This window comes from Polypterus senegalus, chromosome 12 (genome assembly GCF_016835505.1).
Source record: "Polypterus senegalus isolate Bchr_013 chromosome 12, ASM1683550v1, whole genome shotgun sequence".
In the NCBI taxonomy this organism is placed as follows: Eukaryota; Metazoa; Chordata; class Cladistia; order Polypteriformes; family Polypteridae; genus Polypterus; species Polypterus senegalus.
In genome coordinates, this window is record NC_053165.1 from 90,368,595 (window position 1) to 90,396,288 (window position 27,694).

Below are 27,694 nucleotides of genomic sequence, written 5' to 3' on the forward strand. Positions count from 1 at the left end.
ATCGACCTGCAGAGCCACGGCACCATACGTCACCGCAGGTCTACGCCAACAGTTGCAGGGTGGAAGTGACATCACCGCATGTCTACTGCAGACCAGCATTTTGGTAATAAACTTCTATAGCTTATCACAGTTTAAATTGACTGACATGATAACACCAAACCCTGACCTTAAAACTAACCCCTAACCTTAACCATTTATATTACATGCTAACCATATTAACCCCTAACCTTAACTTACGCCCTATACCCGCGGTGACGTATGGTGCTCTGGCTCTGCAGATGGATATTACTAAGTGATGGGGACACTATGCTGAAAAAAATGGCACCGTCCTTTGATTGAGACATAAAACTGACTTTAAAAGAACCGTTTGGAATTGTAAACGAACACTTTGGTCTCTTGGCATATTTATAAAACGTACAATCTCACCTAACACACTGTAGTTACTTGTAGTTACCTGTAGGGGCAGGAAAGACAAACAGTCTGGGCAGGAATTTGGAGAAATCGCAAACTTCTGATGAGAGGGAAGGGGGCTGAAAGTTAAAACAGGAAGGTGGGACAATGACAAAGGTTTAGTTTAGAAGTCGATGAAAAAGAAGAGACTCGTCATTCGGCGTTCGCTAAGCTCGACTAGCCCACCACTAATACTGTGACAATGTCCATGAACCCCACCTCGTGAATCTTAACAGAGGGTTTAAGAGACACCTAACGTCAAAGGAGCATTTTTTTTAGGGGTTCAAACCGGGGTAGGGGGGTTACATGTGTCTTGGTGGAGAGATCACTCGAACAAATATGCAGCTATTGCTCATGCAGTGAAAAGAAAAGTAACCTGGAACCACCAGTGCTTCCAGCCTACTATAAAGAAATGGGGAAATGGCCTCTTTATGGAAGGGGCTGCCCAACAAATCCGCCCCTTAAAAAAAAAGTGCAGCAATAGCAGGGTCGGCCAGAAGAAGTTTAAATCTGGGGCTTCTTTAGCAAAAATAATTGAACTCTTGACCATGGGAGTAAGTTTGGGTTTGGCCAGAAGTGACCCAAGCTTGTGGAGAGCAGCTGTTGAAAAGCAATCCTGCGAGTCACATTGTCACAGACAGACAATGAAAGGTACCATAAAGTGTGAAAGGTGCTATATAAAATAGGACCCTTCTCAAGGTTTTCTTGAAATGTTTCTAAATTCATGAGTTGATTAAATGATGTCAAGTCTTCAGGACCAGAGTATGTGACACAGCCCCTTACAAGGATGCTCCCACCACCATGCTTGACAGACGGGATACATTTGTTCTGTTTGTGGTAGGCTTGTGGTTGGCTCTCTGCTAAACATGCGACACCTTGTCGTGCCCAAATAATTCAGTTTGGGACTCCTCTGTCGAGAGAACTGTCTTCCTGAATGTGTCAGGTGGTCTCTGGCAAACTTCACACAGGCTGCACTGTTCATTTGTGACAGAAGGGGCTTCTTTCTGGTGACCCTTCCATAGATGGCATTCCTACTCACAACTCTTCTTTTCATTCTGTGCATTAGAGGCAACAAGGGAGGCTTCTAGTTCTCTGGATGTTCTTTCAAGAGTACCTTTTTTGTGATGATTTTATTAAAACCGTTGTTGAAAGGACATTTTCATATATCGACGTGAAAGAAACCCACACCGGATCTATATAAAGATTATTATTCTCTTTCTAGACATTGGTAATTTCTGAATTTTTGGTCTCAAATATATGTGCATTAATAAAATTACTTTATACCAGTCCAGAAGCCTCAGGTTGTATTAACAACCTGATCTCAAATTACTTCAAACTAGAATGTGGTACTTGACAAAGGTGCCCTGCATCACCATTGCTTTTTGCAATTTCCATTGAGCCACTGGCCATTCATTTTTTAAATACATTCGAGATAAAGTGGATTACCTGAGAAGCACCTGAATGGAAAATATCACTAAAAACAGATGACATGGTACAATCAGACTTACAAACAACATCTTCACAACTAGTCCATAATGTATTAGAAGACTTTCACGAGAAAATGAATTTGAATAAAAGTGTGCTTTTTGCAGAGAACTCTCTAGCACACCATACCCAACTGGACATCTACCCGTTTATTTCATTAGAACAGTTCAGATATCTAGGGGTAAACATCACAAGTAAATTTAAAGATCATTTTCAACACAATTTTGCTAGGAGTATGGGGAAAGAAAAGCAAAATCCAACAACTATGAACAGATGGCCTACCCTCCATCTCACATTAGCAGGGAGCATCAATACCGTCAAGATAAGCACCCGTCCCAAACTTCTTTTTCTATTTCAGAGCATCCTTATATACATTAACAAATCATTCTGTAAGAAATTAAACTCAATTATAAACTCATTTATCTGGAATTTGAGATGTCCACCCATTCAAAAAGTGACTCTTCAAAGACCTAAGGCAGACGGTGGCATGGCACTACCTAAGTCAATTTGACTACTAGGCCGCAAATATACACGCTATAAAAACTTGGAAACTGAGACAAATTGATTAATTTACACAAGCCTGGTCTGTAGCGAAAATAATCTTGCTTTATTTATATGCCCTGTTTTGTGCCCCCATAGATACAAATCATTGTCAATATACCAATAATCCAATTTTTATTAATCACTCAGAATAGGAAACCAATGCAGGAAGCAGTTCAAGGCAGAGGCGCTTTGATCCATTGCTTCAACCCTCTCAAACCCACACAGTATCCAATCTCTGTTAAATGCTTGGGATTAAGACACTGTGGCGGACGGCTGGCTGTTCAACCAGAAGAAGAGAAGAATCAGGGAAGGCAGCTACAATGGGACACTGCCTCCCCCAAGATGCCAGATGGCGAGTTCCCTGCAGCATAGCGGTGCCCCGGATTCCCGCAGGGCATCACAGAATCTGTAATTCGGCATAACAGCCCTGCTGGGTACCGTGGGTGCTGCCAGGAGATGCTGCAGAAAGATCTTTGGATTTGTATTTCCCATATAGCCCAGAAGTACTCCCAAGTCATGGGGTCAGAAACCACAAAGTACTTCCGGACTGAAGAAAACCTCAAGTCCTCCATCTGACCCGGAAGTGCTGGCAAGTCATGGGGACGGAAGAACGGAAGCACTTCCGGGTCAAGGACTGTATAAAGGATTACTGAGGATCCAGCAAGAGAGCCGGAGTTGGGAGGTAGTAGGACAGAGCTTGCAGGGAGCAGTGGAGTAGAGATTTGTATTGATTATTATTGTTTTGCCTGTATGGTGGCGGAGGTGCTTTTGGGCACTATTTCAAGAAGAAAGAGATTTAAAGACCTTCTTGGTGATTTTACTCTGTTTTCAGTGTGTCTGTCTGTTGGGTTGAAAGAGGAAACAGCAACCTCTAGTGTCTTACAACACTTAGAGGACTCTATACAGATTTTGTATTTCGTATCTTATGGACAACTAGGCTGACCTGCCTTTTAAGGTGACCGACTTTTAAGTTGACCACTTCTTAAGGCAATTCAATATGTACTGTAGATCAATTTGATATTTTATACAAACTCATTAATTTGGTTATATTGCATTTGAGCGGTATTACTTTAATACTCATAGTTTCTGTTATTTTTGTGATGAAATTTAAACTTTTTTTCTATATTGAGGTCGCCTTTTGAACCCCCCTGATATTTACTATGCGGTGAGGCATTTGTACTCCATCAACATTAATTATTTCCAGAGACATAATTTTGTCTATTTTTCCAGCACATCGCGCACAAAAGCAAGGGAACGATGGGAGCACCAGAACTCTGCTCACATCATGTCGCTTCGAACCGCAAGCTGCAAGTAGTAAGTCTGTGATAAGCGGAATAACCGCTACGCTTTCCACTCACGGGACGGAAGGAGAATCCCGACCGCTTTTATATAGTAAGAAAGAAGAAGAAGATATCGCACAGTCTGGAGTAGAAAATCATCTTTTACCTGGAAAAACGAAACTACAAATCCCATCGTGCATTGCAAAATGGACGGGGCGTGTGTGAAACTCCGCGACTGCGTAGCAATCACGGGACGGAAGGACAATCCCGACCGCTTTTATATAGAAGGATTACAATTCAAATTTAACTTCCCAGCAACAAAGTTTTTCCATTACTTTCAAATTAGAAACTTTGCTTAAAGAAAAAGTACCCTGGACATGGTGCCAATCCATTGTAGGGCGATCACGTACACCAGGGCCAATGCAGAGCTTCTTATTCACCTAACCTGCATGTCTTTGGACTGTGGGAGGAAACCTGTGAATCCTGGAGGAAACCCACACAGACATGAGGAGAACCTGCAAACTCAACCTGGGACACGAACCCTCATCTCCTTACTGTGAGTCAGCAGTGCTACCACTGTACCACCATGCTGCCCCAATTCCATTGGTTATCTCAGTTAATTGGCTCACATTCCATCACTGGTTCACCCGATTCTGCTCACCACAGAACTTCTTTTCACACCTGCACAGTTACTGTATACTCTACTCTAATCTCATGATTTGGGCTGAATGGGCATTTTCAGACTAGATAGATAGATAGATAGATAGATAGATAGATAGATAGATAGATAGATAGATAGATAGATAGATAGATAGATAGATAGATAGATAGATAGATAGATAGATAGATAGATAGATAGATAGATAGATAGATAGATAGATAGATAGATAGATAGATAGATAGATAGATAGATAGATAGATAACAAGAACAATATTAAATTAAAGAGTGATAACAATGCCAGTATAACAGACAATAACTTTGTATAATGTTAACATTTAACCCCCCCGTGTGGAACTGAAGAGTCGCATAGTGTGGGGTCTCCTCAGTCTGTCAGTGGAGCAGGACGGTGACGGCAGTTTGTCGCTGAAGCTGCTCCTCTGTCTGGAGATGATCCTGTTCAGTGGATGCAGTGGATTCTCCATGACTGACAGGAGTCTGCTCAGCGCGCGTCGCTCTGCCACAGATGTCAAACTGAACGTCATCAACAGTCTTTACAATTCAAATTTTAGTAGCTCGTTCAGATTCGAATATTGTAATAATTACAACTTCAATGGGACTTTTTGTAGCCCTCAGTCTAGCACAGTAGCATCTATACATTACTACGGAAAGCCCTTTCTGCCAAAACAAAAATCAATAAAATGGCAATTATGAAAGAAGTACGGTGATATATGAGTCAATAAATTGTGGGAAAAAAGTGTGTAATTAAAAGTCATCTATTATGAAATGTATCCATCCATTATCCAACCCGCTATATCCTAACTACAGGGTCACAGGGGTCTTCTGGAGCCAATCCCAACCAATACAGGGCACAAGGCAGGAAACAAACCCCAGGCAGGGTGCCAGCCCACCACAGGGCATTATGAAATTCAAAATCATTTTATTACTAGAGGTTTTGTTTCATAATGCCCTTATTTTTAACAACCCTTTTTTATTTCACAATGTGCTGCCTTAAAATGGTGATTTTGTTTTTTTTTTTTAATCCCCAAAAATAGCAGAAGTGAAAACTAAACACATGACAGTTATTTTCAATGAAATCGGAAGCCAGCTGCCATGTGTAGCTATGACAGATGTTTAAATGTTTTAGCACAGAAGAGTAATTACAATGAGAACCTCAGGTGGGAGTCATCACTCAAACACGGCCGTCCAAGGATAAACTAAGCGGACACGAATGGCAAACGCAAAACGAGACTGAAAAAATCAAGCAGCTGAAACGGTAAGCATTTTAGCTGTCAGGATATCTGACCCCTTGTGGCGGTTTCGAGCAAAGCACTTAGCCGACACTTCACAGGATTTCTCGCGAGTTATGGAACCCACTTCGATCATTTTTTTTTTTTCCTGACAACTTTGTTTTAATTTATAATGTGGATATAACAGCATTTGATTCAAGTTCAGTATACTGGAAAGCAACACATCTATGGTCTGGAAGTGCTGGATGGGTTGTAGCATAATGGAGCAAAGGTATCCATGATTAATGTGGGATCATAACATCTAGAAGACAACATCAACAATCAGTGCAGCCTGTTCACACACTTTGATCAATTACATGTCAAATTACTCACAACGAGGTGCACACAATGGCTTTCAGCAGAAAGCAAGGGCTTCAGGATGTTTTAATCCAAATTAAAAGGGTCAAGGAAATCTGGAAATACACCTATCAAGGGTACGGCCCAGACAGCTTCAATAAAAACCAAAAATTCTGAAATGAGGCAGTTGAGCAATTTTCGATCAGCTAACGATACAGAATGAACCCAATGTTTTGTTAAAATGATTGTGGAGGTGAAACCTATGAAACATTGACTTCACTCAGAAGTGGAAACAGATGATCAGGAGAAGGAGGAGGAAGAAGAATTGTAGAGGTGAAAGAAGTGGACCACAAGGTTGCCAGTTCAATTCCCACCTTCCATCCCCTGTTGTGTCCTTCAGCAAGTCCATTATTCGACTTTTTTCTTCCTCTGCAGTGCTGACAAACCATCCAGTGGGGGCAACTGGGCCTCGCCCAGAAACTCCGCACCCTAACCTGTAAGTATCGACATCCCCAGAATGGTGTCACACTAGCAGAGGATGTCCCTGCAGGGCCGGATTAAGGTGGGTGCTATGGATGCTGCAGCATTAGGCCCATTCCTGAAACAGGCCCAGATGAAAACAGACGAGAATTTTCCGGAAGCTGAACAGTTTTCCTTTGCTATATTAACCTCAAAATAATTCTTAGAATGAAATTTGGAGTCCGACTTTTGGACGCCTAGACACAGCGTTACTTATTATACAATTACTATTGTTCTTTGCGCTGTGACGTAACTATAACGTCATTGTGTTTATTGTTAACCGAAGATTTCAAGTTAATGCTATCAATTTTACGTTAAACAGTTTACTTAATGATTTAGCTGCATTTTTTGCAATATCTTGGGGATTCTTGCCATTTTATTATTGTTCGGTAAGCGCCACGTAGTAAATTTTTCACCTTGAAAGTTAGTTGTACAGTAAAAATCGATGGCTATTTCAATGGTTATCTGTAAAGGTAAAACTAAAAGCCGGCCCGTGGGCCCGGCATGGATGTTTAGAATTTTTAAAATTCTCGACAGGATTCTGGTCTATTATGAAATTTAAACCGTGGACAAATTTTTACCCTCAACAACCTGAACTGAGTCACTTTGACCCAAAGTCTCTGCAAATTCATTTTTTCTTACTCTGTTGTGTAAGAGAATTGCGAAATTTTGTGTATTTCATTGTTAGGTTTTCTGCATTAAGTGCACTTTTCAGACAATTGCTATTGAATGTTGATGTTACATAGTTTGATGTTAATCTCGAGTTGTTACGATACTACGTCGTTATTATTATTCATGTTCAATAAAGGCTGGCTGATTGCGTCGCAAGCAATTAAGGCTCCTTGGTCGGTCTGAGTGCGCATGTACGGTGAGTGTCGAATGCACCAATGCAGAGAAAAAATAGGCCTTTTTTGTGCTGCAGCATCAGGCCCAATTTCGTCTTAATCCGGCCCTGTGTCCCTGAACCTAACACGCTCACTAATAGAGAAACCAAGCAGACATTTTCAGCATTGTGATAACCCATTTTCTGTTCTTGTGCCACCGAGTGCCTATTTTAGTTCTTTGGTTTAGATTTTGACATTAAATGGGGTGCCCCCCACCCCCCCCCAAATTTTTCCCTTCCCAAGGAATCCTCTGTACTTTTGTTTGTTTGCAGTGTGTACAATTCAACATCATTACCGTAAAGAAATCCCCACAATGAAGTAAGCCCCCTTCTTAGCCCCCACACACACACACACACGTGTTTAAAGTTAGAACAGGACCAGATTTACTGTAAACCCAAAGAACATTACCTGGACTCCTTTCAGTCCACAGAGAAAGTAATACTGCCAAAGAGGTTTCGATTTATCAATATGGATCTCACTGGCAGCGATCGTAAAATCACTGCAACAAAAAAAGAAACAAAAAGACCATTACAAGTGGTGCACTGCTGCCATCTGCTGTTCAGCCCGATAAATGCAAAATGAAATTTTTTGCAGGTTCTTGAAAGAGAGAAAAGGCTCTTGGTCAATGCACAGTAAATAATTAAAACAGCAAAGTCAGTATCAGATATTTTAGCTATAGAAAAGGACTATCGAGATTTTTTTTAAATACTTTGCTTACATGTTCTCCTAAAGGTCACGTGGCTTTTCTCCAGGATAACCGGCCTTCCTCCCACATCCGAAAAGACGTGTGGTGGGTTAACTGGCCATGTTAAACTGATGCCAGGTGGGTGTGGGTGTGTGTGTGTGTGTGTGTGTGTGTGTGTGTGATGGGCTGGTTCCCATCAGGATTAGATTCTGCCTCACACCCTAACACTAAATTGAATTACGTTGGTCAAAGAGAGAAATGTGATCAATTATCAAGCTTTCTTTTGATATGGAAAACAACAACAAGATCTTTAACCAAAGTCCACATGTCACTTACAGGTAAGCAGGATTGGTGTTGACCAACTGGATAAGTTGCTTTGGATTCGGAGACACAGCAGCCAAGATATCTTGCTCAATGGCCATCGGAAGCACTGCATATCCGCAGTAGTCAATGTGCTCCCCTAAAAGAAATTACAGTTGTAAGCACATGGAATTACAGGATAAACATAACTATTTGTGTTATGGAACTATGACCAGTCATAAATTAAGTAGAGTGCCTCCAGAAAAGAACCACTTTTAACACAAAATTACAAAAATCAACTGCCATTGATCACTGTGAATTTATGGCCTAGTCCTGCAACCACTAGCATCTAAGGAGCTTTGTTATACCTAATCAGAGGAGCTGCTCATCCAAAGATAGGATGGCCAAGGAGAACAGAAAAAGAGTAAAGGTAAGTTGGAAATGTTTTAGAAATGGCCTGACTCCACAAAAAGAGGAATATTCTGTTGCTTTCAAACAATGCGGATGAAGTGATGGTGGCTCATGAGGCTCTCTCTTATACAGTGGCATTGTGTATTGTGGAGAACTGGTCTAAGTTTCTTATTCCAGATGCTAGTTTCATGCCAGACAGAGTTGATCCAACAGGATACTACGGACTGGAAAAAGGCAGACGGGAGATCTGACGTCTTTGTAAAGGTACCATGGTGTAAAAGCAAGCACATGGCAATTAAAACTAAAACGTGCAACCCAGGCGATAAAATACAGACTGTCGAAATCTGCCCATGTGGCTGCATAGGGAGACAAGTTACATCATTCTGTTTAATGATAATAATAGTCCCTCTAAAAACACGGACACGGGAACTCCAGTGATGAATCATTCTGACCTTATAGTTATATATGATGACTAGAAGGAGCAACGACAAACTTCCATCAGTAGGTGTCAGTTTCCACTCATGAACACATCAAGCTGGTGCTTCTTCATTCAAATGATGCCTTTAAACATAAACTTGGGTAGATCTGACCACAATCTGATCCATCGAAATACCTACACATCATAAGATCTCTTTTCATTTACCCAGCCTAAAGTTCTTGGGTCCAAATGTGTGTGTCAGTTTGATATTTCAGGGTTGTTTTATTTAACAAATATGGAAATATTACAAAAATCTTACTTTTGCTTTTTAGGGTAATGTGTGTTACCGGATGAGGGGGGAAAGAATTGAATTCAAATGATTTTAGAAGACGGTTGGCACAGAATAAAATTTTAAAATGTTGAAGGGGTCTGAAAACATTCTGAATGTCCTGTAAAAAAGGCCTCGGTACGAAGGTTTAGCTCGGCCATCGGACAAGGATTTAGGAGTCATAGTGGACTCTTAAGCTATCAACTGTCAGACAGTGTTCAGAAGCCATTAAGAAGGCAAAAAGAATGTCAGGTTATATGTATAGCGCCTTGATGTGTGGAGTACAAGTCACAGGAAGTTCTGCTGAAGTTTTATAACATACTGGTGAGGCCTCATCTGGAGTACTGGGTGCAGTTTTGGTCTCCAGGCTACAAAAAGGACATAACAGCACAAGAAAAGGTCCAGAGAAGAGCGACTAGGCTGATTAGAGGGCTACAGGGGATGAGTTATGAGGAAAGATTAAAAGAGCTGAGCCTTTACAGTTTAAGCAAAAGGAGATTAAGTGGTGACATGACTGAAGTGTTAAAAATTATGAAGGGAATTCGTCCAGTGGATCGAGACGGTGACTTTAAAATGAGTTCATCAAGTACACAGAAACACAGTTCACACAAACATTAGGAAGTTTTTCTTTACAGAAAGAACAATAGACACTTGAAATAAGCGACCAAGTAGTGTGGTAGACAGTAAGACGTTAGGGACTTGCAATACTCGACTTGATATTTTTTGGAAGAAATAAGTGGGTAGGACTGGCTGAATGGTCCGTTCTCGTCCGGAGTGTTCTAATGTTGCGTTGGTCTCACAGTAAGAAGCGAGTAAGGAAGCCCAAGGAATGACGTGGCCCAACCCTTGGTGAACTGGCATCAAATGCGGAAACAACCGCATATTAGACGACTAAGAAAAATCAAACACCGAAATGCTAAAATAATTAGATAGGAATTAAATAAAATCGCCTAAAGCCAGTTAACACTGCTGCTTCACGGTTTCAGAATTGAGGTTTCAAATACTGGCTATTGTACTGCGCACGTATTTGCCCACCATGCCCCTAATCATCTCCTGTCCTTTATTGGCTAACTATCCCTCTGACCCCTTCAGCACCTAAGAGTTATCGTGTGGTTCCAGGTTGCTTTATGTAGTCAGGTTTACACAAGAAAACAGTTGCATCTAATAGCAAGACAGAAAGAAATGACACAAAACAAATAGAGACAAGACAGGTTAAGGTAAGGCAGTGTGATAATGCGTATTTATACAAAAATCGTTACAGGATACATATCAAACCTTAATCATTTTATTATTTAAAAGTCGCATGGCACTAGGAAGAAAGGAATTTCTGGAGCGATTAGTGTGGGTTTACAAAGTGACGATCCTTCCTGATTTACTGAAGTGAAGTTCTACGTGGAATGGACGTCTGTCTTCAGTTGAGATGGTTTCTAGCTTCTTTAGCATTGTCCTCTGACAAACACTTGCCTGATCATCTCCATCAGTCTCAATAACTTCAGCTGCATGCTTAGTAATCTGCGGGAGCTTTTTTAAATTTTGGTTTGTTAGACCACTAAACCAGGCAATGACACTGAAAGTGATAACAGACTGCGATAAAAGGACAGCATGAAGTTCTTGTCTATTTTAAATAGTTTGAGTTTACGGAGGAGAAATAAACGGCGATTGCATTTACAGAATATTTTTTTTTGTACAGTGGTGTGAAAAACTATTTGCCCCCTTCCTGATTTCTTATTCTTTTGCATGTTTGTCACACAAAATGTTTCTGATCATCAAACACATTTAACCATTAGTCAAATATAACACAAGTAAACACAAGTTGTTTTGCTGCTTCAGGACCTGGAAGGCTTGCTGTGATAGATGGAACCATGAATTCTACTGTCTACCAAAAAATCCTGAAGGAGAATGTCCGGCCATCTGTTCGTCAACTCAAGCTGAAGCGATCTTGGGTGCTGCAACAGGACAACGACCCAAAACACACCAACAAATCCACCTCTGAATGGCTGAAGAAAAACAAAATGAAGACTTTGGAGTGGCCTAGTCAAAGTCCTGACCTGAATCCAATTGAGATGCTATGGCATGACCTTAAAAAGGCGGTTCATGCTAGAAAACCCTCAAATAAAGCTGAATTACAACAATCCTGCAAAGTTGAGTGGGCCAAAATTCCTCCAGAGCGCTGTAAAAGACTCATTGCAAGTTATCGCAAACACTTGATTGCAGTTACTGCTGCTAAGGGTGGCCCAACCAGTTATTAGGTTCAGGGGGCAATTACTTTTTCACACAGGGCCATGTAGGTTTGGATTTTTTTCTCCCTAAATAATAAAAACCATCATTTAAAAACTGCATTTTGTGTTTACTTGTGTTATATTTAACTAATGGTTAAATGTGTTTGATGATCAGAAACATTTTGTGTGACAAACATGCAAAAGAATAAGAAATCAGGAAGGGGGCAAATAGTTTTTCACACCACTGTATCTGCGTACTGCTCGGTGCACTGGAATAAAAATGGCTGCCGTCACATCATCCAGGAGAGTGCCACACATTGGGGAACCGCTTCCGCCGTAATCACTGTCGATGTAACGCACCCTGAGTAGGTTAGAAAAGCCCTCTCTTAACTCTTTGTGGGCTGAATATTTTTTCCAAAAAACAGTTTCTGAAAAGCAATGGTTGCACACAGAAATCAACATAAAACGTCTGTTGCTGCATACTGTGGTTACCAGTTTGCTAAGATTGTGCGGCAGGTTTGCGGGTAGGCTGTCTTTGCATGGCGGGACACGGTCGCAGTGCATTGTAATGTGATTTCTAAGTCTTATCATTGTTAAGTGGTGGTCCTACCTGGCGAGCATTGCCAGTAGCACGATTAGCTGGGGACCAATCAGCTGAAGCCGAAACCTCACATCTGTTTTCGATCGCTTGTATCAAAATTGGAGTCCAACAAGTCATAGTCCAGTTCAGACATAATAGGCAAAATGTCATCTGCCAAGTACTTTGCTTTACACATTCGCTTTCATCTCTCGCCAGATTTCAGTCCCATTTTTGCCGTTGTTTGCGCCTTGCTACTCACGCAAGCGCAAGAAATCTCAGTCAAACTTTCCTTCAGGCAATGAGCGTCCAACTAAAACATAACAGTTGCTTTTTTCACAGTTTACAGTTGATTACCATCGTCAACTCCTCCTTTTGACAAAAGTCGATATCGGCCCTGAAAGAGTTAATGTAATTAATTATCATTATGGCTCAACGTGAGGTTCCTACAGATATTCCAGCTTTGTTGCATACGTAAGACATACAGAGGATGATGAAGGCTCATTGATAAGTTTACACTGGACTGATGCGAGGGCACCCCAAACAGACTGCCAGCCTATCGGGAGCCGATTTCGGCCCTGGAACCCAACGTTGTCAGAAGAGGCTGCAGCCCCCTGTGACGTTGCATTAGAGAAGTGAATGCTTCAAAACCTTGTAACAAAAAAATACACATATAGTCTCTCTATTGTATAAAAAAAAAATTTGGGACGAGACCTGGTCAGTGAGTCGAGACGTGACCTTCTCAGAAAGACACTTTGACGTCCCACGAGATGAGACACACCCTACTTACAACCATTTTCAAACAAGACCACGGTCATCTAACCTCTCAATTGTTGGGATGCTTTCGGCAGACACACTTCTTGTGCTCTCAGCTCTTAAAAATTCTAGATGACACGTCGACGACTAAGCGAAGAAGAAAGAGCAGCGCGTTGGAAAGAGACCCAAAAGTACTGGAGAGAAAAGAATGCAAAAAAGAACAATAATAATCTATGTGCAAATTCAGAAAATAAGGAAAGTAATAATCAGCCCGGACCAAGTGGAACTGAAAACCTCGTAGGTCCAATCGGGGTCAGAAATAAAAGACTTCATAAAGACGTTCAAAAACATTGGCGTGATACACACGCAGAGCAGGTTAGAGATAATGGAAGTACGAAAATTTGAAAATCTCAAAAAAATGACGGTAAAGATCGCATTAGTTCTAACAAATGGAAATTATTACTCTGTGAAATAACGGAACAGCAAAAAGAGATTGAATATATGGACATAGGTGATATGACAGAAGCATGTAGAAATTTGGCTGTAAACTTTAAGACGGAGACTTGTAGATAGTCTAATATGTGTTGCCATCAGGGGAAAAGTAGTGTTTCTTCCCAACGAAAAGGCGTATCTGTGAGAAATAAAAGATTTGTTATTTGGTGAAAGCGAAATCCCACGAGACAAGACTTTATGCAAAGAGATTTGGAAAAGTCCTGCCCACATCTAAAACATTTACAACCACGCATACGGTTCAATCATTTCTCACTTGTGTGAATGCTATTGTCAGACACAGTTCGAGTAGAGAGAAAGAAACGATATTCACTCACGGGCAGTTGTCACGATGTAATTCCAAACACGGAATCAAAATTCAATGCGATATTGACAAAAAGGTAAAAGCGAAAAAGAGATCGAATATATGGACATGGGTGATATGACAGAATGATGCAGATATTGTAAAGCTTTAAAGTTTAAGTCAGAGACTTGGAGATCGTCTAATTCGTGTTGCCATCAGGGACAAGTATAGGGTGGTCCAGATCTAATTATGCATTTTTCATTATGCTATAACTTATTAAGTTTATTACATAGAAAAACTACCCGAAAAATCCTGGACCATCAAGAAGTGTGCGAACTGATGACATGAAGAATCGTCTTCGCGCCAAACTGGAATAGTCCCTGCATAAATCAAAGTCATCCAGACAATCTGGATCTGCATAATTAGATCTGGACCACCCTGTAGTGTTTTTTCCCAATGAAGAGAATTAAAAGATGAGATTGTTGTTGTCCACGGACCGTCTCGCTGGGACTTTTAACATGAGATTCTTTCAGGTCACGCCCTACTTACAACTAGTTTCAAATAAGATCACGGGCATCTAACCTCTCAATCGTGTAAAGGCTTTTATCAGACAGATGTCCTATGCTCTCAGCTCTTATAAATTTTAATCAGAATGATAATTTTATACGTTCTAGATGACACATCAACGACTAAGCGAAGAAGAGAGAAGAGTGTTTGCAGATCATACTGCATGGCAGCAGCAAGCCAGCAGCTGATCGAGCAAAGAGGAGGTAAAAAACTGTATTTGTTTCCCATTGGGTTACCGTTTAAGAGGGGGTTTCGGAGGAGCGACCGCGTCTCCTTAGGGTGCGTTCAGCCTCCCTTTCCACAACACGAGTGGCTGGCCATTTTGGGTCAAAGCCGCTCAGAATTACAAAAAATATTAAAATATAAGGTGACCAACGAAGTAACAGGGTGGCATTGTGCTTGGTGTGACTGCTCCCCTTTTGCTCACACTGTCCAAAAATGGGACAAATAAAGTCAATTCATTTTATTTAGTGTATATAGCGCCTTTTCTACATACCTCTCTGTCTATCTGGCATCTATAAACTGGACCTGCGTGGGTGTGTGATTGTGCCCTGTGATGGAATCTCACAGGTGGTTTACGGTGCCCCGTACTGAAGTAAGATGTATGGAAGGAAATATGGTGAACTAACAAACAACATAATACATGTAAGTAAAACAAATACAATGAATCCATTATTACCAATTAAATTGACTCGCCCAGGTGCCCGTGCATAGAACAATGGAGGAGATCCAAATTTTGATATAAACTTCTCTTTGACCTTCTGCAACCTGTAATGAAACGTGAAAGAAACATTTCAACCGTTAAATCAGAGAGTGCACACTTTCATTATAATTGCATTGTTACTACAGGAAAATTCTGAGTTCTTCTTCGAGCACTTGGGTTTCTTGCATCTGCACGGACATTTTCTTTCATTTTTGACATCCCTTTTGGCCCTCATCACACCTGCGCATTTGCCTTGCACTCTTGTTTATTACATTAAAACATCACTTCACCATTAGCACAGACGCGGACACATGTCAGTCCCCTTCCAGCTCGTTGAAAAAGTGCTGCGTGCCCCCTGAAAAGTGGCGAAATGAGACCCCATTGTCCCCTTGTACACCTGCGCCCCTTTGACGTGACATCGAGTAAAGCAAAGCAAGTGTGACCAGAGATCAAGTGTCGCTTATTCTACCGAGATCTTCTAAAAGGGCCATTTGTGGAGACCCCTAGAAAAGATCGCAAATAGTTGGATTGGAGTGATCGTATCGCACACGTGTGTCTCTTATCGTGCAGTCAGACGTTCAGATGATTTAAATGGAGAAAAGTCATCACTCTGCTGTTTGGTGTCATCAGGTGTCCCACCCTGAACGTGGAGCAGAGAAAGCAAAGAGGAGAGAGTTGTGTGAGAGGATCAGAAAGAAAATGAGAGACCAGCATGTGAAAGGCAAAGGCTAGAAGACCACCTCCAGGCAGTTTGATGTTCCTGTGACAACAGTTCAAGTATTATTAAGAAGTTTAAGGTCCATGGGGCTGCAGCCAACCTCCTCAAGGGGAACCTCGACCACAGAATGGGCAGAACAGTAGACACAAAGCCAAGGATGACTAGCAAGGAGACACAAGGTGAACTCCAACGTCAGGCAGGGTCCATCAGTGTCCGATCGCACCATCCATCTATTTTTGAGTTACAATGGAAGAAGACCCAGGAGGACTCCACATAGCCACAGTGCTTCTGGGAGAATGTCCTTTGGACCGACGAGACAAAACTGGAGCTTTTTGGCAAGTCATGTCAACTCCAACTCCAAAATGAAGCTGACAAAGAAAAGAACACCACAGCTAATGTGAAACATGGAGGAGGCTCAGTTATGTTTTTGGGCTGCCTTGCTGTGTTTGGCATGGGGTGCCTTGAGTCTGTACAGGGGACAATGAAATCTCAAGACTAGCGGGACACTCTGGGGTGAAATGTACTGCCCAGTGTGAGAAAACTCCACCTCAGTCAGACGTCATGGGTCCTCAAACAGGATAAGGAGCCAAAACACATGGAGAAAAACACCCAAGAATAGCAAAGAACAAAACATGGGACTGCTCTGAAGTGGTCTTTTGTGTGCCCTGATTTGAATATCAATGGAAAGAACTGAGACAGGCAGTCTGGAGAAGACCCCCTTCAAACCTGACCCACCTGGAGCAGTTTGCTCAGGACGAGGGCAGAAGTCTCATGGAGAACTCCTGGAATTTCTCATTTGCAGCGATTAACTCTGACGGTTGTGCAGCACAATCTTAGGTTAAGGGTCTCATCATTTCTGTTCATGCCATCTTCATTTGTGCTCTTATTTGAAATATTCTGTTGAATCAAAACTCCATTGTTAAATGAAGAATAAACTATGATGGGTGCTGATGACTTTTATAAGCTTCAAGTGCTTTCATAGATGATTGTGGGGGTCTTCTTTTTACACGGAGGGGTACCAACAAATTTGTCCACATCTGTACCATCCATCCATCCCGCTATATCCTAACTAAACGGGGGTCTGCTGGAGCCAATCCCAGCCAACACAGGGCATAAGGCAGGAACAAATCCTGGGAAGGACGCCAGCCCACCGCAGGGCACACACACACCAAGCACACACTAGGGACAATTTTGGATCGCCAATGCACCTAACCTGCATGTCTTTGGACTCTGGGAGGAAACCCACGCAGACACGGGGAGAACATGCAGACTCCACGCAAACAGGACTGTTTCATTTATGTGAGGTAGATTGCCCAGAGGGGACTGGGCGGTCTCATGGTCTGGAATCCCTACAGATTTTATTTTTTTCTCCAGCCGTCTGGAGTTTTTTATTTTTCTGTCCCCCCTGGCCATTGGACCTTACTCTTATTCGATGTTAATTAATGTTGACTTATTTTATTTTCTTATTGTGTCTTTTATTTTTCTATTCTTCATTATGTAAAGCACTTTGAGCTACTGTTTGTATGAAAATGTGCTATATAAATAAATGTTGTTGTTGTTGTTGGAGGACCCAGGAAGTGAATCCAAGTCTCCTTACTGTGAGGCAGCAACAAGCCAAGGAATTAAATAAAATGTTTAATCAACAGCAAGAATAAGCTTCTCATTGAGACTGATCAAAATGTTTTTTTTTTTTTCTTTTCATAAGTGCTTTATGACAAACAGAAAACTGACAAAGAGCACTGAGTATTAATGAACTGAATCAAGCAAACAAACATTCTCAAACCCACTTAATGCAGTTCAGAGCTGTGGGGGGGCTGCTTTTCCTAGCAGCAATTGGGGCAAAAAAGGAATCCGCTCTAGACAGGACACCAGTCCACTACAAATCACAGGGCCGGCTTTAAATTGGAGATTTGAAGACCAAGCACATCTTTGCAAGCAGCCTCCACACTTGGGGGCTCAGACACGGGATGCTAAATCCGTGGGGCATCAGCACTGCCCATTTTCACTACATACTGCCCCTCATGATGAATATAAAAATGTTCAAAACACATAAACATCAAAGCAGATGTCTTCTTTTTACACTAATGTGGTTTCATAAAGTTGATGGTCTAACGTTAAAATTGAGTGGGCTTGTAACTCTGCATGTGCAAATGGCTGGCAAAAGTTACTGGACTTCTGAAATCCCACTGCGCAAGCTTTGTAACTATGACAGGACCTAAATAGCATTGATTTACTGATCGACTCCTAGCTGAAAAATTCAAAATATGGTTTACTTCCCTATAATAAAGTTTCAAAGTACAATTTACAGCACTAAAACAACCCTGCACAGCTTTTAACTGTAAAGTACAAATTCCGCAGTACGGGATACACACCACCTGTGCAAATGCAACTGAACTTACCTTTCATCTTCTGGAACAACAACGTGTAGTTTCGGGGGTGGGTTTGTTACCATGTTTCGCCTCTCCCAAATAACTCCTGGGCACACGTTCTTGGACGACTTCACGGTGCTTTCTCCTTCAATCAAGTGACGGCAGTCAGCTGAGGCTCAAAACCGCTGGATCTTCCGGAAAGAGCGGCAGTACGGAAATCCTGGAGAAAGTGCGTGCGCAGCACGTGTGGAACCTGACCAGGAAGAATCGGGTATGAGAAGAAGAAGAAGAAGAAGAAGAAAGGAGTGGAGAGACGCGTGCTCATTTACCTCAAGAGAAAACAGCTACTGAATCACTCTCTCGGGTGGTTCACTAAGAAAGGATTCCATTCTTTCATTTTCTGAACACGCACTACCAACACTGGCGCGCAGGAAACAACGGGCGCAAAGCGGGGATCAGCCGGCCGTCGACTTTATTGCTACAGGGATTCTAAATCGGAGAGCTGCGCACTGGTGATGCTCAAATGCGTTTTGGATTTTTAGCGTCAATGTATACTTACATATAAAACAACCTATCAGCTTTGGGGCGTTCAAATATTATGAATCAAATAATAATTTTAAACACAAATATTTATTTATTCGAATGCACCTTAAATTGAGCTTGAGAAAGCAGGGGTTACCCACTGATGGCATTCAATAAATAAACTGGCCAAACTCGTATTCTTCTTTCACGTTTTATAAATACAGCAAAAATATAACAGATAAAATGTAAGGAATGGGTAATCTTAAATACGGAATATTTCTCTTTACGTCCTGGTTTTATGAATTGCGTGTGAGGCCAGAAGCTACCGTAAGATGCAGGCCGCTTGATGATCGCGCGTTGGCTGACGCGGCTAAATTGAAAAGGCGCTTTAAAACGTGGACGATAAAGCAGTTAGAATAGCAAAAGGGAAATCATTACTGCATATAAACACTAAAAGTAAAGACTTCAATAACGGGATAAACGTGTTCAGAAAAATGGATGCATGGTAGTTAATGGAATGGATCATTATTGGCATCTTTTTATTTCATAACCTAGCCGTGTTAGCTTAATACGTGGTTAATTAAATGAAATCGGAACGTAATGCACTTCATTGGTTACAAATACTTTTGACATATTTATTTCACATAAAAGCGTGACTGCGGCACAGCTACAAAGGGGGCAGATTTCATTTTAAGGAAATTTCACATGCTAGATAGACGTGAATGGCACTGTAATAGACACATAGATATGAAAGGCACTATATGATAGAAAGATAGATGAATGCACTATATAGTATACCAACAGACATATAAGCGTGAAAGACAGAAAGACAATATGATAGATAGATATGCAAGGCACTATATTAGATAAATTGATAGATAGATATGAAAGGCACTATATTAGATTTTCATTTTAGTATAGTAGGCAGGATAGATAGATTTTCATTTTAGTATAGTAGGCAGGATAGACAGATTTTTATTTTAGTATAGTAGGCAGGATAGACAAAGATTTTCATTTTCGTATAGTAGGCAAGATAGATAGATATAGACAGATAGATATTCATTTTCATATAGTAGGCAGGATAGATAGATAGATAGATAGATAAGGTACTAGCCAAGGCAGGACTATGGGAGTCACCGTTTGATTGCTGTGTATGGGTGTCATGTAGTGGTAGCTTCCGCTTCATTAACACATGCTGTTCCTGTTTGAAGTTGAATAATAAAGGTGATTCTCCTGAAGCCTCGAGACTAAACCTCGTCTTTCGGGTGCAAGACAGTCACTCACGCATCACAGTATGTAACAGGCATTGACATTCACTTGACAAATTACCTGTAAAACTCAAAGTACAATGTGGTGGTTAAGGCTTTAGACTTCACACCATGCAATTGGGGGTTCAGATCCCATGAGGAGGTCACTTCAACCGCCTGTGCTTCAATCTGACAAAACACAATTGAAACTCTCAAATGCTGGAAGTCACCTGGGATAATAAAGGTGTCAGACAAATAGTTACATGCAAACGTAAACACTGGTTGGGAATAAAATCCTTATCGGCAAAAATAAATATAGCTAAACAGGTAGATCAGCAAATAAAAATTTAAACAGATTCAGCTGGAATTTCTCTACCACAGATATCGAATTTAGGGAAAAATGCAGGTTGTGGGTGGGTAGGAACTGATTTTTGTGTTGTGCCCTCCCCCATCATAACCATTTAAAGCATATTTTTCAACTGTGAAGGCCTGTGCAGGCTGAAGCCTGCCTATATAGTTTAGGGACAAGCTACCTGGGGTGGGGCCTTTCTCTAGGCAGGTCAGTGAAGGTCCTGGCCTGGTTTATGTGTTTATGCTTTAGCCCCAATCATAAACTATTGTCTGTATTTTTTTGGTGGGAGGGGGAGTGAAAATTTTAGATTCATTAAAAATTTCGATCTCCGTTTTGTGACAGATCTCGATGTTTTAGGGTCTCCTGATACCAAAAACATTGATAATCTTGATGATGGGTGTCTGTGTGTCACAGTTACTTGAAGACCACCTAGAGCTAAGACAGCTGGACAGAAAAACACCAAACTCAAAAGGTAAGCCTGTTAATGAGATGACGATGTGCTGATTAGTTTTTGAGCTCATTGTGAGGACATGTGAACCCATAACCGGGATACTGTTCAGGATTTTGTAGCCTGCTTGTGTATTTGTTTCGTATTTGCTTTCAGCAGCCATGGGTAGAAGTGCACACAAAATGACATTTCCAGGAACAAATGCTCACATGATCGCATTTTTCCTTTTCCTATCTTAAATAATCTGTATCAATGTTTCAGAAATTGTTAAGGCGCAATATAAATAAAAGGTTTTGTAACGTCCCAGCCAGGTTGAAGGTCTTTTGGAGTGACTGTTGGGTCCGATTGAGGGAGGGCGGAGGACATCACAGCGGGGTATGATTAACACGGAAAGATCGGCCGGGGCTAAGGTTGTGTTGTGGGGTTACGAAGTCGGCGTTTTTCCTTTTTCCGTTTTTGCTTTTCTTTAACGGCGTCTCTCAGGACCACAAATATGAGCGAAATATAAGAGACTGTAAATAGTTCAAAGTCAAAGACGTTCATTTTTTCCCGCTGTTACAGCCCTGTGGTTTTTCTTCTTTTTTTAACTGTTCATGTAAACTGTTTTGTGAGCTTTACTTCGTCAGTCTGTTTTTCTCTTCTTTTCGAACCTGTCACGTAGATCTCTACCATATTGTTGCTATTGTTAACTTTATGACGATGAGCTAGCTACATGTGTACTGCTAAACCCAGCACCACCATCCGAAGAGCAGTAACCCGTTTGGTAGTAACGTGCGTTACGTAGTCCGATTACTTTTACGTGTAACAGTAACCCGATGCAATACTTATCTCATCTTATTGAAGTATAGATACCTGCGTTATATTCTTATTCTGACCAGACTGGGTGTAAGACAAGAACAACACGTAAATAAATGCAGAGCTCAATCGTACAGCCAATTGGAACAAAGTGCAATCCGGTAACATAAACCTGTAAACAGACTAAACATATACTGAACATAAAATACAAGAAAATGATCACAGGTGTCATTGCTTATTTTAGACTTCACGGTAGCCGATGATGACGTTGAACTTTTTTTTCGCGCATCCTTATGACGTCGGAGCGTTTTGCCAAAGGAGAACTCCTGAAGATTACTTGTGCACGTAAACGCGGATTACTTAAATAAAAAAAAAAAAGAAAGATTCGCTTTCACGGAGTTATTCACAGTAATCAGAGTACGCATCGAAATACAAATTTGAATAACTTTCTGCAGAAAAAAAATCTAGGCTGCTTTAATCAGGTTTAGCAAAAGTACCCCACTCTTTGTAAAGCTATTATGATAAGAATAAGATCTATCAATTTGTATAAAATGCATTTCTGATGTTTCTGTACTATCGCCCGTATCCTTTTGCTAAAATACAAGTGGATGCAACGGGTTTGAGAAGTCAGGTTATTCATGAGCAGCACACCATGTTGATGGGCTCTGAATTGCTTGTATATTAATACATTTCACAACTATGAAATAGAAAAATTATTTATTCATCCATTACCGAACACGCAACGGCTGTTTATTTCTTGCTCATCAAAGGCAATGTTTGGAGTTAAATTCTCACGTAAGACAAAAAGACCGAACTCCTGCAGACAAACACGAATATATTACAGTATCCAAAACTTAGCTACGGGAAGAAATAAAAACTACTCCGTTATACCTGTATTTAAACTAAAACACTTTAGAAGACGTCCACGGTGTTCTAATTCATACTTGGCGCTCAAAGAATTGAAATTTTGAAGATTCTCCTCACAGGTAGACAAACTTCCGGGATCTACACCAAACCCGCCCACCAGCCAGGCGTCGAGAGCGTGTCTGTACTAAAACCTACCTAGGGGGCGGGGAACGTATGATTGATGTTACCTACGACAAATGATAGCTAAGACAGCTTTGGGGCGGTCCCACATATGATCGACTGTAGAGTTGACCAATAAAAACTAAGAAGGTTATTCGCATTCACACCTAAGTGGTTAAACGTTTTGTTAGAGCTGCTGAGCGTGGAGGTGGGAGTTTTAGCAACTAGGTGGATGTAATAAGAAAGGCAAACTGCAAACCTTGGAGATTCATTGCGGACACTGGTGCAACTATACTGTTGCGAAAGTCTTTGTTTTCGTATAGTGATAGACTGAAACGTAATTAATCCCGAAGAAAGTTGCAGGGTTACAGACGTAGACAAAAACGTTACAAATATACTGTACGTGTAATAAGAATTTTAACAGACTTACGTCTACTAATAACGATACACACAAAGATATAACCATAATTGTCTAAAGTAGATTAACAAATTGTAGGCATTTACAAAATGTGTAGTGATTTGCAGACATTTGTCAGTTACAATTTCACCGTACTGGATGTTCAATGTACTGCACACATCGTCCTTGTCTGTTAACAATCCACCATTCAGCACACAGGGCACAAGACCACCTCGGCTGGGGATGACACATTATAGAGCCTGATGGCGCAGGGTAGAAATAACCTACCTTGGAGCATCGCAGTTGTTCTGGTCTTTTACCGAAGGTGCTCTTCCGTTTAGGAGGGGGGTGAGTTTTATTCTCCAGGATTCTGCTACTTCCTCAAGTGAGCCCAGCGTGGCTCCCAAGATTAAACCAGTCTTTTAAATTAGTTTATTTAGTCTATGCAGTAATTTACACAGCACAGTGTCCACCATAGACCGGTAGGAAACGTGGATCACAAACTCACTAGAATGGGAAAAACTGGGTCGTGAAACCATAAAGGCTGGGAGATACTGATCTAGTACATTCTAAACATGCCCATACTAATTAATTAATTTCTGAGTGTCTCAGTGTACTAAGCAGGTGAGTCAAACGCCGATCCCGGTGGGCCACAGTGACCTAAGGTGTATAGGGTGGTCCAGATCTAATTATGCAATTTTCATTACGCTATAACTTATTAAGTTTATTACATAGAAAAATCACCCGAAAAATCCCAGACCATCGAGAAGTGTGCGCAACTGACAACATGAAGAATCGTCCCCGCATAAATCAAAGTCATCCAGACGATCTGGATCTGCATAATTAGATCTGGACCACCCTGTATATTCCAGGGCATTCCGTCTCCGCATCCACGGCAAGTGGGGCAGTGGCCTCCAATCTTCCAGTAGATGGCACTGTTGTGCAAATATTGTCATGGCTGTCCATCCATTTGTCCATCTCAGTTACTCTGCCTCCTGCAAGGCAGACTTGGGGGTACAATGAGCAAAAAAAAAAAAAAAACGCAGTGAGTTTATATCGATTGTGATGATGATGATGATAATAATAATGATAATAATAATAATAATAATTCTTTACATTTATATAGTGATGTGGGGCGGCACGGTGGCGCAGTGGGTAACGCTGCTGCCTCGCAGTAAGGAGACCCGGATTCACTTCCCTGGTCCTCCCTGCGTGGAGTTTGCATGTTCTTCCCGTGTCTGCGTGGGTTTCCTCCCACAGTCCAAAGACGTCAGGTTAGGTGCATTGGCGGTCCTAAATTGTCCCTAGTGTGTGTGTGTGTGTGTGTACGCCCTGCGGTGGGCTTGTGCCCTGTGTTGGCTGGGATTGGCTCCAGCAGACCCCCGTGACCCTGCAGTTAGGGTATACAAGTTGGATGATGAATGGATGGATGGACAGTGATGTGCAAAAATTAAATACGGAGTAAACGCACCTTGCAAAATCCACACTTAGGGAGTTAAACACGGGACCGATGTCGTTCCGCTGTTCGCTGGGGCAGTGCCTAAACCTGAGGATCATCATCTCTTAGTAGGGTCATATCTCACACTACACTACAAACGTCAACCGCAAATTTTCTTTTTTGCAAACAGAAAAGGACAATGCCATTCCCCATCTACAACAGGCCATGGAAAACTGTGGATTATGAACTGTGGATAAAAACACTACACATCATACGTAAACGTACACGTAAACCTACCTGGCTTGCCGTTCTGCAAATAGATGCATCCCGATTGTGTCGGAGAAAATATCCGAAGCTTTGACAACAGTGACATCTGGTGGTGTAAAGAAATCATAGCAGCCACGAGCTCAAGCTCGAGGCGGGACGAGGAAGCGCACGTAAAACGTCTCGTTAACAGAGCAGTTCCAATTGCACATGTGCGCCGAAAACGTAAGAACGCTCCGTGCGCTCATTTTAATTGTATGGCAATGATGCTTTCATTTAAACGCCAACAGAAATGAACATGCTAGTATATACAACAATTTTTGGCAAACAAATAATGTTTTAAGTGTGCAATTTGTTGCTATGACAGCATTATAAATATATTCTAAGTTACCATTTCTTTATAATTACAGATGTGGACAAATTTGTTGGTCCATCTCCATAAAAAAAGAAGAGCACACAATCGTCTCTGAACGAACTTGAAGCTGACAAAAGTAATTTCCAGCCATCGTTGTTTATTCCATATTTAAAAAATAAATAAAAGCCTTTGCTTTAGAGTTTGGATTCAGTGGAATATTTCAAATAATAACTTAAAAATGGAAATGGCGTGGAGAAAATTGACGGGGACCTTAACCTAATGTTTTCTTGTGCAACCTTTGGAGACAAGCGATTCCTGATAGCTCTCCATGAGCCTTCTGCACCCGTCCACAGGTCCTTTGGCCTACTTGGCCCACTGCACCAGCTGGGTCAGGTTTGAAGGGGGTCTTGTCCAGATGGCATGTTTCAGTTTCTTTCCATTGATGCTCGATGGGAGTCAAATCAGGGCTCATAGAAGGCCACTTCAGAGCAGTCCTGTGTTTTTGTTCTTCACCATTCTTAGGTACTTTGAGTTGTTTGTTTTGGCTCCTTATCCTGTTGGAGGTCCCCATGACCTACGACTGTGATGTGACAGAGCTTTGTGACACTAGGCAGTACGTTTCACTCCAGAATGTCCAGCTAGTCTTGAGATTTCATTGTCCCCTGCACAGAGTCCAGGCACTCCGTGCCAGACACAGAACAGCAAAGGAAAACCCAACTGAGACTCCACCATGTTTCATAGCAGTTATGCTGATCTTTTCTTTGTCAGCTTCATTTGCTTCGTCTGTGGACTTAGAGTTGACATGACTTGCCAAAAAGCCCCAGTTTTGTCTTATTTGTCCAAAGGACATTCTCCCAGAAGGACTGTGGCTTGTCAATACGCATTTTAGCAAACAGTGTAGTCTTGCTGGGTCTTCTTCCTTTCAGCCCACTGTCACTCAAAAAGCAACAGATGATAGAGATAGAGATATAGAGATATAGATCTATCTATCTCTATATCGATATATATCTCTATATCTATATATCTATATATCTATATATCTATATATATATATATATATATATATATATATATATATATATATATATATATATATATATATATATATATATATATATATATATATATATATATATATATCTATATATATATATATATATATATATATAATGCAAAGCTGAGTGACCGATTCACTCTCTCACCATTTCCTCTTTAGTTAAAAAGTTGAAATACGGCAGGCTGGTACGTCTACAGTGCCATCCATAATATTTGGGACAAAGTCATTTTCTTTTTCCTTGATCCCCAACCAAAAAATTAAACAATTCAGACTTGTGATTAAAGTGCACATTGCGGACTGTCATTTGAGTGGTTTTCTGTCATAGCGAGGCCCCACAACCCATTTCAGGACACCATAATGTTTGGCACACAGCAATGGCTGGTCTATTACAGCAGTCGCCATGTTTAGCTCTTTGTCGCTTATCCCTGACATGCAATGACTGCTTGAAGTCTACAATTCATAGACATCACCAGGTGTTGAGGGTCTTCTCTGGTGATGCTCCGCCAAGCCTATAATGCAGCCATCTTCAGCTCCTGCTTGTTTTAGGGGGCTTGTCCCCTTAAGTTTCCTCTTCAACATATGGAAGGCCCGCTCAGCTGGATTGAAATCAAATGACTGGCTTGGCCATTCAAGAAGTTTCCATTTTTAGATTTGACAAATGCCTGTGTTGCCCCAGCAGTGTGTTTTTAGTCATTATCTTCTCATAGGATGAAGTGCCATGCAGTGAGTTTGGAGAATTTACTGGAACCTGAGCAGATCAGATGTTTCTATACACCTCAGAGTTCATTGCACCACTGCAATCATTAGTGAGATCATCAGTGGAGAGAAATGTGCCAGGTTCTGTGGCTGCCATAACACCCCAATGCCATGTTTAACAGGTGAGGTGGTCTGCTTCGGATCATGAACATTTCCTTTTCATCTCCACACTCTGCTCTTGCCGTCACTCTGATGAGGTTCATCTTTGTCTCTTCTGTCCACAAGACCTTTTCCCAGAATCCTGCAGGCTCTCTGAAGTCCTTTTTCACAAACTGCAATCTGGCCATCCTGTTTGTGTGGTCTGCAAGTTGCAGTGTGGCCTCTGTGTTTGTGTTCATGATGTCTTGTGCTGATAGTCGTCTCTGACACACACATCGGCCCCCTGAAGATTGTGTCTGGTCTGTCTGACAGGTATTGGGGGCTTTATCTTTGCCATCTTCTGTCATCATCAGCAGTGGTGGTCTTCCTTGGCCCACCAGTCCCCTTGTGATTAATGAGCCCACCAGTGTGCTCTTTCTCCTTCATGATATTCCAGACAGTTGATTTTGGTCATCCTAAAGTTTTACCAGATGTCTCCTATGGTTTTCTTCTTGCTTTTCAGCCTCATGATGGGTTCTTTGAATTTCAATGGCCGAGCTCTTGTCCTCATATTGAACAACAGCAACCACAAACTCCAAAGGGTAGAAACAAGCCAAGGTCCCTTATGAAGCCATGAAACCCACCTGTGGAATCACAAACACCTGTGACGCCAATCATCCAAAACATTATGGTGCCCTGAAATGGGGCGA

At 41.4% G+C, this 27,694-nt stretch overlaps 1 protein-coding gene across 3 annotated transcripts in view; it reads right to left on the reverse strand.

Annotated features, from left to right (window-relative positions):
* Positions 1-22,639, reverse strand: part of galk2 (galactokinase 2) — a 151,556-nt gene extending 128,917 nt beyond the window's left edge. Inside the window, exons 1-6 of one of the 3 annotated variants that reach the window (XM_039772877.1) lie at positions 22,505-22,639; positions 20,101-20,207; positions 18,280-18,502; positions 15,139-15,227; positions 8,427-8,550; positions 7,814-7,904 (exon numbers count right to left, since the gene is read on the reverse strand). In XM_039772877.1, coding sequence (XP_039628811.1) covers positions 7,814-7,904; positions 8,427-8,550; positions 15,139-15,227; positions 18,280-18,332 — 357 coding nt within the window. In that variant the 5' untranslated portion in view covers positions 18,333-18,502; positions 20,101-20,207; positions 22,505-22,639. Of the gene's footprint in view, positions 1-7,813; positions 7,905-8,426; positions 8,551-15,138; positions 15,228-18,279; positions 18,503-18,578; positions 18,704-20,100; positions 20,208-22,504 lie in introns of those variants that run through there. The other 2 variants (XM_039772878.1, XM_039772879.1) reach the window with 2 other exon arrangements.
* Between the last annotated feature and the right edge of the window lie 5,055 nt (positions 22,640-27,694).